This window comes from Oreochromis aureus, linkage group 14 (genome assembly GCF_013358895.1).
Source record: "Oreochromis aureus strain Israel breed Guangdong linkage group 14, ZZ_aureus, whole genome shotgun sequence".
Classification (NCBI taxonomy): Eukaryota; Metazoa; Chordata; class Actinopteri; order Cichliformes; family Cichlidae; genus Oreochromis; species Oreochromis aureus.
The window spans coordinates 17052043-17066649 of NC_052955.1; the positions used below are offsets into that span (position 1 = coordinate 17052043).

At 47.6% G+C, this 14607-nt stretch overlaps 1 protein-coding gene across 1 annotated transcript; it reads right to left on the reverse strand.

The window, feature by feature from the left end:
• Positions 1-3219: 3219 nt before the first annotated feature.
• znf296 (zinc finger protein 296) lies at positions 3220-14439 on the reverse strand. Its single transcript, XM_031743991.2, has 3 exons — positions 13811-14439; positions 11160-11537; positions 3220-6566 (listed from the first exon to the last, which is right to left on the reverse strand). Exons 1-3 carry the CDS (start codon positions 14073-14075, stop codon positions 4780-4782), a joined length of 2430 nt encoding a protein of 809 aa, XP_031599851.2. The 5' UTR covers positions 14076-14439; the 3' UTR covers positions 3220-4779.
• Positions 14440-14607: the final 168 nt, after the last annotated feature.

Below are 14607 nucleotides of genomic sequence, written 5' to 3' on the forward strand. Positions count from 1 at the left end.
AGGTCTCTGAGTGGATAAAATCTCTGTGTTGCTGCGCCTCCTGTAAACGAGGTTGTAATCTTTGCAGAGTTCTTGCACTGTTACGACTGTAATACAGCAGCAGAGAGTAGCAGTGGGCTGTACAGCTGATCCGTGCACGATTACATTAACCTGTCTTTGCTGGCTTTGAACACACAAACACACACTTTTATCTGTGAGAGTAAAAACAACCGCCACTCTACTCAGTGAGCTTTATTTAGTTTAGTTTTTAAATGTATTTTCAGCATCATTACAGTCCCCGCCGCCCCCAACTCCTCTTTGCTGAAGCTTTAGATCTCACGCTGTGAAAAAGGAGAAATCACTAAACTTCCTCCTTTTTTTGTGTGTGTTTTTTTTTATTGTTTTTGTATAAACCAGCTGCCTCGGTCTCATCAGTGCCTCACACACTCGGTGCAAATGAAGTGGCACTCCTCCCTCAGAGCTCGTCTCCAGTGATCAGTGACATTATAAGAATGAACCCGCCTTGTCTTTCCCTGCTCGCATTATCAGGAGGTGTTGAATGGCAAAAAGAGAGGCATGACTGATGGCTGCGCGGGATCTCGCTGCCTCTCACCTCATCCTCCCACACTCTCACTGTTCAGAGGGTGAGAGGGGGGTCGAGGGGCAGGAGAGGAGACAAGGGTGTAATTTCAGGGTTCGGGTTTCACCTTGCGGTCATTGCGGGAGGAGGGACGGACGAGAGAAGGTGGGATTTGTGGGAACGATGCAAGGATAAAGAGCAGAGAGGGAGTCCTGTGGTTAGTCTGACCACTCCCAAATGCATCTTTCCCGTTTTGTTATCCTCATTTCTGTCGGCCCTGCTGATCATTTAATCCTGAGCTCCTGCCGCCTCCTCCTCTTCAGCTATTCTGAGGAGGAAGAAGACAACAGAGCAAGGACTGCAGAGATGATTGGAAGCTTCACACAGTATACCAGAAGAAATGTAATTAAAAACTCACAGTTAATTGGCTTTTTACATAATAAAGCACAATCTTTTTCATACATAAGTGAAAGCCTCTCATGGCTGCAGGCCTGCCCCATAGCAAAGCAGACCTACAGCTCATACGTTCCCTTTGTGCTTGAATTTTCAGAGCTAATCATCTTAAGTTTAATCTGAATCTGTGGTTGCTGCCAGAGAGCACAGCTTCACATCCAAAAAGTCCATGACGACCCATGAAGTTGAGGAATAAGAAGGCTCTGTTAAATATTGAAAGCTCTGTTTTGTAAAATCTCCTGGATCCACTGGTCTGTGGCTGATTTCTATTTGCATCCGTGACTATGAGCCTGACGTTCTGGACTGATCCCTGTTTCCTTCTTTTTTTTTCTCCTTGAATTTGAGGACCTTGAATTTAAAAATCTGTCAATTCTCTGCAGAAGGCATCCAACTGTCAGCTTTTCAAAACAGCCTAAACTCTATACAAACGACATGGAGATTTAAATGCATTAAAGTTGCATGGACACTCCTGCATGTTACTTCTACAACCCACATGATGAAAATATTTCCCCTCTCATCAACGATTCAGTGACTATATTTCATGTCATGGCGTATTTTTAGAAACAAGCTACTAGATGTTTAGCACATCTCAGCTGAAACTTCAAATAACCAAACTTATCAGTATTTCTATCAGCCGGGCTCAGACCTCAGGGGCCCCAAACAAGCAAACGGGTGTGTTCAGCGGCTTCGCTTGTTGACCACAAACTGCCGAAAATATCCAGAAAACTGTTTTAAGAGTAACACAGTGTCAATACAGAGAGCAAAACTATTCTAAAAATCTCAGATATCTTCTCATTACGTCAATAAATCTTCCTGTTTTCAGACAGCAGATGTGTGTGTGAGTGTGTGAGAGTGTGTGTGTGCAACGTATTAACTTCCCCTGTGACTCTGCTGGTTGCTTGCGTCTATCCCACAGCGTCCTCTTTTAACTTCCACTCAAACAAAAGCTTTCCCTTTCTGAGCTGAGACAACGATTAGATCTCAAAGTCCACATTACTACCGCCCAGGGGCACCCACTGGTCAGAACACACACACAGACACACACACACACACACACACACACACACACACACAGAGTGGGAGCCATGATGACTTCTTCAAGCACTGTGATTGGCTGGTCTGGGGACTGACGCTGACCTGTGTGGATAGGTGTGGACTGCTGGAAGACAAAGGGCACATATCCACTTGCTGCAGTCTTCTGCTCTGTATCGCCTTACATAATTGGGATCATACGAGCACCAAATGGCGCCTGCAGCAGCACCCAACAGCCTCGCAGAGCAGAGTTTACCTGAGAGATCTTACCTGTCACCTGTACTGTCCTCCCTCGTGTTTTTCCCCCCTCGTCTCTGTGGAGAGAAACGGACAAACTGACTCATCCGGATCCAAAGGGGCTTCTGTCTTCACTTCCTCCTTATTCACCATAACACAATGGTAATTGGTAATAGTGGGCGTGAGTGCATCTGGTGCAATAACCCCCCTCCCTCCCAAATCAAGCCCCACTCCTCCTCTTCATCTTCCCAGCCCCCCACCTTGTTGAAAGCTCATTAAAAGACCTGCTGTTAATGAGCTAGAGGGATCATAGAACTTCATTTTCATTAGTGGGGGTGGGGGTGGTGGGGTTAAGGCCAGAGATGCTGGTGCAGAGGTTTTTATGCCCTTAAAATGGAGTCAGCAATTATCCCAACCCCTTGACACTCCCCACCCATCCTGCTCTGCCTCCTAACATGCCCACAAACAATAACCAAACTGCCACCCGGCACCCGCCTCCCTCTCCAATTTTGTATCCTGAGAAACCCTGGCCACCCGTGTCCCATCACAGCTCGCTGCACCCATCGCACAATCTGTGGAGTGACTGACACCAACTCAAACACACACACACGGTAACTAGTGCGCTCCCCCTCCTAACTGGCAGAATTACATTACAGTGTTTCCAGACAAAGCGAGTAACATCACAAGGATGTAAACAAGGACTGAGGGTCCCTTATCCAAACACTCACATTAAAAATTAATAACTCAGCGCCGACTGTGGTCCTCAGAGGAACGACCCGCACTGACTAAGACAACATCCTGGTGAGAAAAGACACTTAAAAATAGTTTCAGAAGCTTTGTTGTCCCAGAACAGGAAACAAAATATTCATGGGAAAAAAAAGAGAAATGAACGAAGAGAACAGAAAGACAGACGAGGAGGGAAGAAAATCTCGAAAATGTAAAATATTTCACCTCAACACTTTATTGAGGCTCCTTGTGACAAGGTCAATTACAAAATGGCATCAAGTTTACAAAGACAGCAGGAGCGGCAAAAGCTTCACGATAACCTAGAAAAAAAAGCAAACAATGTAGGGAGATAATATTAACAGCAAGCAATAGCAATAAAGTCAGTATATATATATATATATGTATATATACACACATAAAAATAAATCCCTGAACAGTTACACTGCACTCTTTCATAATCCACTTTTCAAAGACGACAGTTTATTTTGACCTGAATGCAGCAGACATGAGATAAAGTCATCACAGTAGTCAAGAGAGGGGAAAAAAGGGTGGGGGCAATCTGCCTGACGGCTCTGCCCCGATCCCAGGATGGAGGCTTCAAGCCGAGTCTGCGATATGTACACATACAAACAAAAAAAACCCCAAAAAACGTACACACAACTCCCTCGTGCAAGCGCTCCAAACCTGGATGAAACATGCAGCGTCCATAAATTAGGAAGAACTGAGACACAGGAAAGCGAGAAAAGAAATTCAAATGACTGCAAAGCATGCACGAGCTTCAACCAGTCCAGTAATTTACAGATGTAAACAATGAAGACACACATTACCATCACAACAGCAAAAATAATACACACCCGTTTCACATGTAGGTAAAATTGCTGTTTTTTTCATTTTTTTTTTTAAATGCATAGAAAAAAATGAAAGGAAAACATTGGTAGACTTTAAATTCTCTTAATTTCACATTTATATTTATATTAAAAAAAAAACCCCAAACAAACAAAAACAGGACAGATAGTCATCCACACACACACTGTCAGGAGCACAACCTTGCTTTAGGCCCCCGTGAGCCTTGTAAACATTACGTTAAGTGACAAGTGTTGTGACAAGCAAGCGCCTTTAAAAAGAGGAGTCTGAGAAACTGCAGGCGGGCAGTGTTTGGATTCATTTCCCCCGTCTGTGTCTGTTCAAACCGCTTTAGCCTTTAAAAGGTCTTCTCATAAGAAAACCAGCATTGGCTAGGCAGCACAATATGACCTCTCTCCATCTGAAAATATATTAAAGTTGCTCTATTGTCAGGCTTTTTCCCTTTTCTTTTTAAATTCAACATAAACCGTTTTCTGCACCGCGTGGCAGTTAAGATCTCCACCTGTCCAGCGGGTCACCAGAGACATAAATCACATGTCTTTTGCATCCTGCACTGCAACATGGTGATCAGTTTCCTGTGTCGGTGTGGACTGTGGCAGTTCACTTCCTGTTCGAGAGCTATGGTAATCTCCCTGCTGAATGTCATGGCCTTGTTTTTCTCTGTGGTCTAAAAGAACTGTAGGCACTTAGTTTCAACTGGCAGCTGCGCACATAATCGTGAACAACGTCTTCTGGGGGCGGCGAGAAGGAGCTGCTTTCTATACACAGACACACACACACACACACACACACACACACACACCTGCAGCTTTTTTAAACTGCACTTTAACTCAGTTTCTTTTTGTTTTATTTAATGGCGGGTTAAGTTCTATACGATGCTTTTTTTGTTGTTTTTACTTGAGAGACTCTCAGGGTGCAGGAGTCAAAGCTAAAGGGGCCTCCACGCTGCTCTCAGGTGGGAGGTCGTTCGCTATGGCTGGACTCCTGCTCTCCATGTACTCTTGGCTTTGCCTTTCCTCCACCTCCATGGTGCTGGACATGCTACTCTGCATTCTGTTCTCCATCTCTGTCTGATCCAAACCGGCTTCGTCCTCCTCCATTTTCACCACCGCTGCTGCTTTTTCCCCTGCTTTTATCGCAGCCAGAGTATCTGCGGCACTGGCCTGCGCATACGCTCCGACGCTGGCGTGACTCAGGCCGTGAACCTTCTTCAGGTGTTTCTCCAGAGTTGCGTAGACGGTGAAGGGCACCGCGCACAGCTGGCACAAGAAGGACGCCTTTGCGCCCTGGGCTCCGTGGGTCTTCATGTGGCGAGTCAGCTTTGAGCTCTGTGCGCAGGCGTAGTTGCACAGGCCGCAGCGGTAGGGCCGCTCGCCGGTGTGGCTGCGGCGGTGCACGGTCAGGTTGCTGCTGTTCCTGAACTGTTTGCCGCAGAACTCGCAGGCCTCGTCCTTCTTCTTCTTCCCCGGCGCTCCAGCAGATGCGCCACCGCTGCCTGCTGTGCTCACGCTTCCCGTCACGGTCCTCCGCTCATTGTCCCTCTGCCACTCTTGCACTGCCTCGCTGACTTTGGCCGAGCTCCACTCCTTCTCGATGATCTCTTTCGTTCTTTCGTTCTCCCACTCTCCCACACCTCGCACCTTGTCGCCCACCTCGGGACGTTTTGGAGTGCAGTTTCCGCTGGCGATGCCGCTCTCGCCGCTGCCGCCCGTCTCTCCGCTCTCCAGCGAGCCTTCAGAGGGGCTGGCGCAGGGCGAGGTGTGTGGAGCCTCCGCATGCACCTCTGTCTCCTCCTCACCTCCCTCTCTGGTGGTTTGGTAGAGCCTCAGCAGCTCCCTCTCTGGTGGTCTGAGCTGGGAGGGCAGCAGCACTAGACCTGAAGCTAAGGATGGGTGTTTGGGGAAGGTCAAGTCCAGCTCGGAGGGGACGTGGGCCATCAGATCTCCCTTCCCCGTGATTCCCGCTGGCTGAATCTGAAGCCTCCCTCTCGGCCCCTGCCTCCCTCCTTCCTCCTCGACCATCTCCACAGACTCATATCCACTTCCTCCACCTCCGGCCTCCCGGTGATGACTCCTTATGTGACGAGCCAGCTGGCCACTCTGGGCGAACGCCTGGCCGCACACCCCACAGTGATAAGGCCGCTCGCAGGCGTGAGTCCGTCGGTGGGCGGAGAGGGCGCGGAGTGACTGGAAGTTCTGGTCACACAGCTCACAGTGGAAGTCGGCCTGGAGGGCGCCTGTCTGAGGAAAGGGAGAAGCTGCCGGGGGAGAAGAGGAGGGCGACAGCACCAGGCCTCCGGGGGAGCCACTTGTTGTGTTGTTATTCACTTCGGCAAGCTCCCTGAGCCGCACGGAAAAGTTCAGAGTCTGCATGTTCCTGGAGGAGGAAGAGGAGGAGGCGGGTGACGAGGAGGAGAGGGGGCCGTGGGACTGACGGGAACGGACAAGACGTGGGACGGAGGGTTGGAAGGCTGAAGCGAGAGCTTGGGTCAGGTGGCGTGGGTCCAAAATGGCTGCAGCAGTTTTGTGGTCTTTAAGATCTCTACTTCTTCCACCTTCCATGACTGCAGCGTCGCCCTCATCATCCTGGTAGATGCTGAAAGAGTGCATGTGCTGAGCGTGCTGCAAGAGCAACCATGCGGACTGAAAGACGGCCTCACACTGCTGGCAGATGAAATACGGGGGCTCCTCTTTCACTGCAAACAAAGACCAAACAGAAGTGAGTTAGTGGTTTTGATAAAGGACGTCAACTAAGAGTACAGCTAAAAATATCCAGCACCTACTGAGGGACAGCAGAAACATGCAGCCACCTGAAGAGGCAGTTCTCAAACTTAAAAGATCAATCATTCAAATCAGTCAGGTCAATCATTAACAGCAGAAATGGATCCAAGGTCAGTTTGAAAACCACTGCTTTAGTGTCCACAAACACTTCACACATCCAGCAGATACACAGACACCTTCTCTGCAATAATGCAATAAGGATCTTTGTTTACACCCCATAAATTTATACACAGGCATCAATAATTGCACTTTGGCTTTCATATTTACACTTAAAACCTTATTTACTTCCATATCTGTATCTCATTTTCTTACAGCTCTCTGTTCTTGGTTAAAAATGTATTTATTATATTTTATTCCAGGTGCACACTCACGTGTGGGGAACGACATTTCGGATACGTGCGTATCCTGCACATGTGTATCTGTCCTTTGAGCTCTACTTTTGGTCTCCACCACCTTCTCAATGATATATATCTTTATCTTTAGTTTCTGATTGTTTACCAGCTCATTGCTGGTTGCTGCTTTAAATAAGTAAAAACATTTTTTTTAAAAACTAATTTTGACAGCTGGAAAAACAAAGTTTCAAAGACTTTGTGGTACTGGACTTATGCAGAGCAACTTTTTTAAAAGAGAGAAAGATAACATGTTCAGAGGGTTAGGGTCATCACGGAAGAGGACTCAGACCTCAGAGGGTTAAACATAAAAAGCCACTGATCAGCCACAACATTAAAACCAAAGCTACTTTCGGCCGCTCCTTTTTTCACACGAAGGTCTCGTCAGCGGGTAGCTCTGCATGTTTGATACAACAGATTTTTTTTTTTTACACTTTGTGACACAATACAGAAGAGATTTGTGTCTCCTCCCGGGATCAAACCGGGGATCTTTTTGCATGATAGGCTATGGCTAGCCACTAGCCACAACATGAAAACCACCCGCCTAATATCATGTGACCCACTTAGCATGAGCAGGTGGTCTTTCTGCACCCTGTGGGTTGTGGCTTGGGGTGGATTGGGCTTGTTCTGGCATGTCCTAGGGATACTTGATCGGACTGAGGATGTTGTGCTCCTGAACAATTATAAAGCTGTGTGTGTGGGAGGGAGAGGCTGCTGCCATCAGGGAGTGCTTTTAAGTAAATGATAAATGGACCAGTTGTTATATAGTGCTTTTCTACTCTAATTGTGCACTCAAAACACTTTATGCATTTCTCATTCATTCATTCAAGCAGTGCTTTCTGTCCAACATCCAACTCTGATGAACGGATTAGGAACAACTCTGGGTTCAGTATCTTCCCCAGGGCATGAAGACTGGAGCAGGCAGGGATCAAACTACCAACTTTCCGATTAGTAGATGACCTGCTCTACCTCCTGAGCCTCCTTTAGATGTGAAATTGACGCCCATACGAGTACCAGGTCTCAAGTTTTCTTTTCCCAGTAAAGCTTTAACTTGTCATTGGTTTTAATGTCCTGGCTGCTTTTAAAGATGCTTTGAAGCAATGAAACTGAACACTATAAGACTCTATAAGAAGAGTAGTACAGACAGACTGCTGCAGTTTAAATGCATTAAAGTTGATGAGAAGACCTAAGGCCCAACTAAGGAAAGGAAGAACTGAGGGAGGGAAAAGTGCGACCTGAAGAAAGAGTATTCAGGATCCGGAAACTGGAAGTCCAACAGAGAGGCGAGCTGTGTCACAGAGTACATCTGGAGATATTTTTATATGTGGATAGCTTTGTCTCCTCACCGAGAGCCACTCTCCAATTAAGCTGCAAATTGCTAATTAGCAGAACGCAGAAAACGAACGCTTTATGTAAATCAGGCTCTGACTCAGCCTGCTTGACAAATGAGGCCTTTCTGCATAAATCAAAATTGGAGAGAATATTCCCAAATTGAGGGGAAAAAAAAACCCTATTTTTTTTTTCTCCACTTTTTCTCTTTTTTTGGAGAGGTTCAAAGCCGACTCTGGTATAAGCCTCTTTCATGTTTCCTCAAGTCAAATCCTTCTGTATTTTACTGGAGGGGGTGAAGATGAAAAAGAGAGCAACTGTTTCTCCCCCCCGCCTTCGCCCTCCCCTCTGTCTGGAGACGACAGGAGCTGCGGTGTTCAAGTCCTTTAACCTAGCCTGAGGAGAAACCCAGGAGAAGTTGTGATACTTCTTTTAAAAATAGGGTGAGGAGCTGGAGCAGGAAAAAAAAGAAAGAAGAAGAAGGAGAGGGAGATAGGTAGGTCAGGGCTCAGGAGATAAAAAGAAAATGAGATAAAAAGATTATAATGTAGTACGGGGGGCTGAGAGATGCCACAAAAATATGTCACCCCTTCGGATTGGAGCTGAGACCCATCCTCCAACTCCGGCTCTCCTCACCCCGCCGCCCCCCAGTACCCTCCAAATCTTTCCCTGAGGGGGGGGGGGGGGGGGGGCTTTTGTCTTGGGGTCCTGGAGTGAAACACAATACCCAGCCGGTTTCTCTTTCCTTCGCTCTCTCTCTCCCCGCTCACTCCTCGCTCTTTTTTTTTTTTTTTTTGTAAGGATTCCCATTTGGCCCGGGGTAGCACTTGAATATTAAGCAGAAGCAATAACTACTAATTAAAAATGCAGATTGGCTGGGAGCACTAACGAGCAGCAGGCAGAATCTCTTTTCCCTCGGGAGGCAGAGGGAGGAGAAAAGAGAGGAAGAGGAGAGAGGAGAGGGGGGTGCGAGAAATTGAAAGAGGGCAAAGCGAAAGTGTGTTGAAGATGGGGGGGGAAGAAATGGTGTGTGTGTTGGTGGGAGGGGGTGGGTGATGAGGAGGAAAAAAAAACAAACAAGGAGAATAAATAAAAAGGAATGAGACAGATGCACGCGGCTCTTCAGTAATCCATCCCGCTCTACCCCCTTCCCTCCGCTCTTGAATGCAGGAAAATAAATGGAGGACCTGTCTGTTGTGGGATAACTGCTCTTTCGCTTTCAGTCATCTTGTCAGATGCTCAATTTCTCTACCACAAATAAAAAAAAAAAGAAAGAAAAACAGCTCGCCGCTCGAGTAAAACCAAGACATCAACTAGAACTTTTCAGGGGCAGTCGGACGCCCAATTAAAGCCACACTCTGCACATTTCAGCTCAAACTTTTTTTTTTATCCAAACAAGCAGCAACCTAGATTTTTGAATTTAATAAAAAAAAAAAAAAAAAAAAAAAAAAAAGTCATCTAAACTTTTCTTCTTTTGCATTATTCACATGTTGTCGTGCTCTCCACTTCCGCCTCATGCACGTGTTAGGTTTGTTGTACAATCCTGCAGGCCACCAAATTACTAAACCGGTGTGTTTCTGTGCCTCAGAGTGAGAGGCAGAGCAAGAGAGGTGAGCACACTGAAACAGAAGAAACAAAACAAGAGGGGTTGTGGACAAACGGAAATGGTGCGTGCAGCCGTCCCTTGAGCGTTACACAAAGGAAGGAACTGCTAACTTGTGGCAGAGAGAGTTTCAAAATGTGCAAAGGGGGCACTCACACCTAACACGAGTCTGCAGCGAGACGCTCTGTCCGTTTTCGAGAGCTACAACGTGGCCTTCACGTTTTGTTTTTTTTTGGTTGTTTTTTTTAAACCTGGACACGAAGAGCCCTTCTTCAAAAAGGATCTCAGTTAAATTATAAAAGAAAATAAAGAATTTCTGATTGAGTTTAATGGGCTCCACCCTAAAAGGAGATCAAAATCATTTAGTCAGCAGCAGGGAAAGCAGGAAGGAAGGCAGGAGGAGAGAAAATTGGTGCCATTGAAAGAAGAGGAGAGGGATGGGTTAGGACTCTGGAAATACAGGAGAAGACGAGGGAGAGAGACGAGGGAGATGAAGAAAAAGCAGGAGGAGGAAGAGGGAGATTCCCTGGAGCTCAGGTGGCTCGGCCTGGGGCAGAACAGCGGGAGATGGCAGAGGAGCCGCACATGATGCAATGTCCTCGGTTAGAGTGTCATGACAGCGAGGAAACCAGCACGATCTGCCTCCCTCGCATCCTCTGACCGTTTAACACAGCAGCCTTTCAGCCGCCCTCTGGAAACACTGAATCCTGAGACGTGCTCCTGTGTGTGTGTGTGTTCGTGTTTTTTGGGGGGGGTGGGTGGTGGGGGGTTTGGAGATGTGAATTAAGTCCCTGAGGTCCAGGGTGCAGGGGATGACAGGGAGGGAGAAACATGTTTACCTGGCCACTCCACCTCAGAGACTGACAGTCAGGGAGATGCGAAGGAGCTCAGGTGCTCAGCGTGGAGCCCTCGGGGACCCTGAGTGCCCTCCGAATGTTCCTGACGCCTATCCTTTCCACACAATTAGCCCGCGCGTCACTAACTCACGCAGGTCTGCTAATGGCAACGGCTAGTTAATGAGCTGGACTCGGGAGGGAGGAGGAACGGTTGTTAAATGAAGAGGCGGCGGTTGAAAGAACAAAAAGAAGAAAGAAAAAAAAAAAACAAAAAACAAAAAAACAACAAAAAAAACCCAGAGTCACTAATTAGCAACCTGCCATCATCTTCTGCCTCTTCCAAGCGCTCACCTGCTTTGCTGTGCTCCGCCTTCACCTTCACGCTGGGTTCCTCCCCCCAGACTGGCTCCCTGGCTGCCCCTCTCCTGAGCTCGATGAAGCCGGGGCCCAGCTCGGCACTGGCGACATGCTGCCGCGCTCGGCCGGCGGGCGAGGGTGGCGCAGCGTTGGAGGCGAGATTTCGGGAGGTGCAGCCACCCTGTTTGTGCTGAATGAAGGCCAGGATGTGGGCGAGGGGGAATGCCTGACAGCACTGGCCGCAGGTTAGAAGGTCGCGACCCTGGTCAGGAGCCCGGACCTGCGGAGGAGGAAGATTTGGGGGAAGAGGGGGAGGAAGGGGTGGGTGATGGTCGCCTGATGAGCCGGTGTCATCAGGCATATCGGTGGCATCTGAGGCAGGAGATAACAGACAGACAAAGAGAGAGAGAGAGATCAATTAAAACAAGAAGCCACATGTAAAAGATTCACGGCTTCTCAGGTTGTCTCGTTTTCTTGTCGGAGAGTTAAATGAAGATCTTTGGGGTTAAATATGAATCAGTGTCTGCTTCCTGAGAGCATTTCACTCACTTTTTTTTTCCCATGCAAGTGTGTGTAACTGTGCAATTCCTCTTTCTTATCAAGTGCAGGGAGCTTAAAGTGTCTATAAAACATCCACAGCAACAAGCGTACTCTGAAGCGTTTCTTTAATGTGCATTTATTTTTATGTTCCATACACATGACCAATTTATGCCCCTAGAGTCTGTAAACGTGTTGCCTATATATACACATCTATACAAAGAGAGAGAAAGGAAGATGTATCTGTATTTTGCGTCAAAAGCAGCTGGGTGGTTGATATAATCAGAGAGCACTTCGTTCGTTTGGACTTGCTGACAAGTTTCTGACCTCGCTCTCATAAATTAGCCTACTTACAATGTACAGTTGACCTCAATGGAACAACAAGCAGGCGTGGTGATTGAAAGTGCTAGTTTCAGTTGTAAACTCTCAAGCAACGAGGCCAATCTGCTCAGCCAATACTGACCACTTCCTTTAACCAACGCAAAACAGATCTGCTCGCTGAGGCTGCAGGCTGCAGAGAGAGCGAGCGAGAGAGGAGCCCCATCTGTCCATCTCAGCAGAAACTTCAACCTCCTGTTAACAGGACCGCCACTGACTGAGTGCTGACAAGCCGGAGCAGTGAATTAAAAAAGCGGCGAAGGCAAAGCCTTTCACCTTTCACTCAAAATAAAATGTTGCCCTACCAGCCACAGGCAGCGAGAGTTTCTCAACAGGAAGTGGATTGCAATAAAAGAAAAAAGTGGCAGAAGGTGTTTAAGATAAGAGCTGCGGCCCTTGTGTTTTTCTTTTTTTTTTTTTTTTGAGTTCGCAAACATGTACAGGACAGCTCATCTGATTCAACTTCAACTCTCACAAATCTTATGTGGTTAGCACTTTGAAATGCAAGTGCAGTTTGCAGGCAGTGGCAAACAAGTCAGACCCAAACCTCTGAAGAGCCATCTGTAAACTCTGGGTATTTCTTCATTTAGTCCCACAGCTCAGACCAGACAGAGCTCTTTGGAGACGAGGAGAAGGAGGGAGAGAGGAGGGGGGTCAGCGGTGTATTGCTCAACACAGCGTGGGCACACCTTGATGACTGGACTGGATCCACCTGCCCAGGCTGAGCTGGCTAGCACACAGGACAGGTACAGACAGTACAGTCTGAAGTCGGATCTCGCCAGTTGTTACTCAAAAATGTCACCTTTCCTGTTTCAGGCCTGCGCTGTTTGTGCAGACTTGCAAGGCGCGGTTACACACTCTCTCACACACACACACACACACACACACACACACACACACACACACACACACACACACACACAACACACAACACACGCAGGGTTGAGTCAAGGCCTGTGGTCACAACAGACATGCACGACTGGTCTCCAGTAGAGAACTGTAAAAAACAAATGGTATTTAAGTTTCTGTCCCCATTTCCTTTCAGTTATCACGTTTTTGGGGTTTTTTTCTCAATTTCCTTCAATCAGCTTTAATGTTTGATTAATCTGATCGGGATTAAATTACCACCCTCATTCAACACGTTTTATTTAAATCTATCATTTAATTAAAAGAAAAGAAAGGAAACTCCTGCGTGGTTTGAAGTAGGACTAGTCTCTCTCTTTTATTGGAGGGGCTTTCAGCAGGTGATGTCTTCTCAAAAGTAGACAGAGACCGAGCGAGAAACTTGATCATCTTCAAACCTGGAAATATTAATCATCGTGTTCGGACCTGTAGCCTCTGACAGCAGCGTGCCAGTAAACCGGTCCTTCTTCTGTGGAAACTGCTGCACCAACAATGCACATCAGGACAAACACAACGCCAACATTAGGAGCTCTTATTTAAATATTTGCCTGTTAGGCTGCACATGGGGATTAAATATCAGCTTTGGCTTCAGATCGGTATAAACACCAATATAGTTTTAAGTCTCTGAGGTGAGGAGGGGGGAAAAGTCCATCATTTAATGTGCGATAACCGGTGCCAGGGCGCATCCACACACCACGCGCGCAAAACTGCCGATAAGCCCAATAAAAAAAAGAAAAAAAAAAGAAGCAGGGACTTCGATTTTTGTTTTCGTTTCACCTCGAGAACATCACATCCGTCCGCTACCGCTGCTCTCCCTCCGGGCTTACCTTGAATCGCACTCAGGTGCTGCGGTCTGCTTCCAAGTTTGCGCCTGGACATCGCGTCGAGCGTCTGGCACCTTTCTGGGTCCCAAACCGAACCGGACCCCGTCCGGCTTCTCCTGCTCCGAGTTACCGTCCGAAGCCCGAGCCGCGGGGACGAGCTGATGAGACTGTGGCGTGTGGCCTCTGCCCGGACTCGCAGTGCGCAGTGAAGGCAGCGTTCAAGTTCACGCTTCTCTCCCCGCAGCGAGCGGAGGGCAAGAGGGGGCATGGGCGAGAGGAGGCACCGCCCGCCCAGCCGACCCTGACCCCGCCCTCCCCGGGTAACAGGCTCGACAGACACGGACTTCTGTCACTTTTTAAAACCTTTTCTTCCCCAAGCACCTCTCGCGGTTTTGCTTGTTTTACACAGTTTTAAGTAGCCCGTCTAAATCAGGGTTTTCACACCCCGTTACTGGGTCTCAAACACCAGTTCCTCTTCTGCAGTTCAGAGGAAATACCTCGCTGGTTTTCCACAGGTGTCTCTGAAACCAAACCGGAACCAGAGAAATATTTATTTCTCCTTTTTCTTGCGAGCAGCTGTTGCTGTTATTTGCCCACTGCGTTTCAACAAACAGCGTGGAAAACACCTCCGAAGTTTCACAGACGCTCTGTGACAGTGAAAGCGCCGAACGCCGTCGCCTCCTACCGTTCGCCTCCACGCACTGCAGGTGGTATATCTCAATGCATGGTGATACATTACACTAATACATGCAGCATGCTTATGCTCAGCCTGGATTAAATATTTAATTCACCCCGCGGAG

Bases quoted from the DNA above. Each gene is read 5' to 3' on its own strand.
- znf296 (XM_031743991.2), bottom strand. From the start codon at position 14,075: ATGCCCCCTCTTGCCCTCCGCTCGCTGCGGGGAGAGAAGCGTGAACTT. The intron at 11,538-13,810 runs GTAAGCCCGGAG...CTCCTGCCTCAG, and splicing joins GCACCTGAGTGCGATTCAAG to ATGCCACCGATATGCCTGAT. The intron at 6,567-11,159 runs GTGAGCGCTTGG...CTTTGTTTGCAG, and splicing joins GGCGGAGCACAGCAAAGCAG to TGAAAGAGGAGCCCCCGTAT.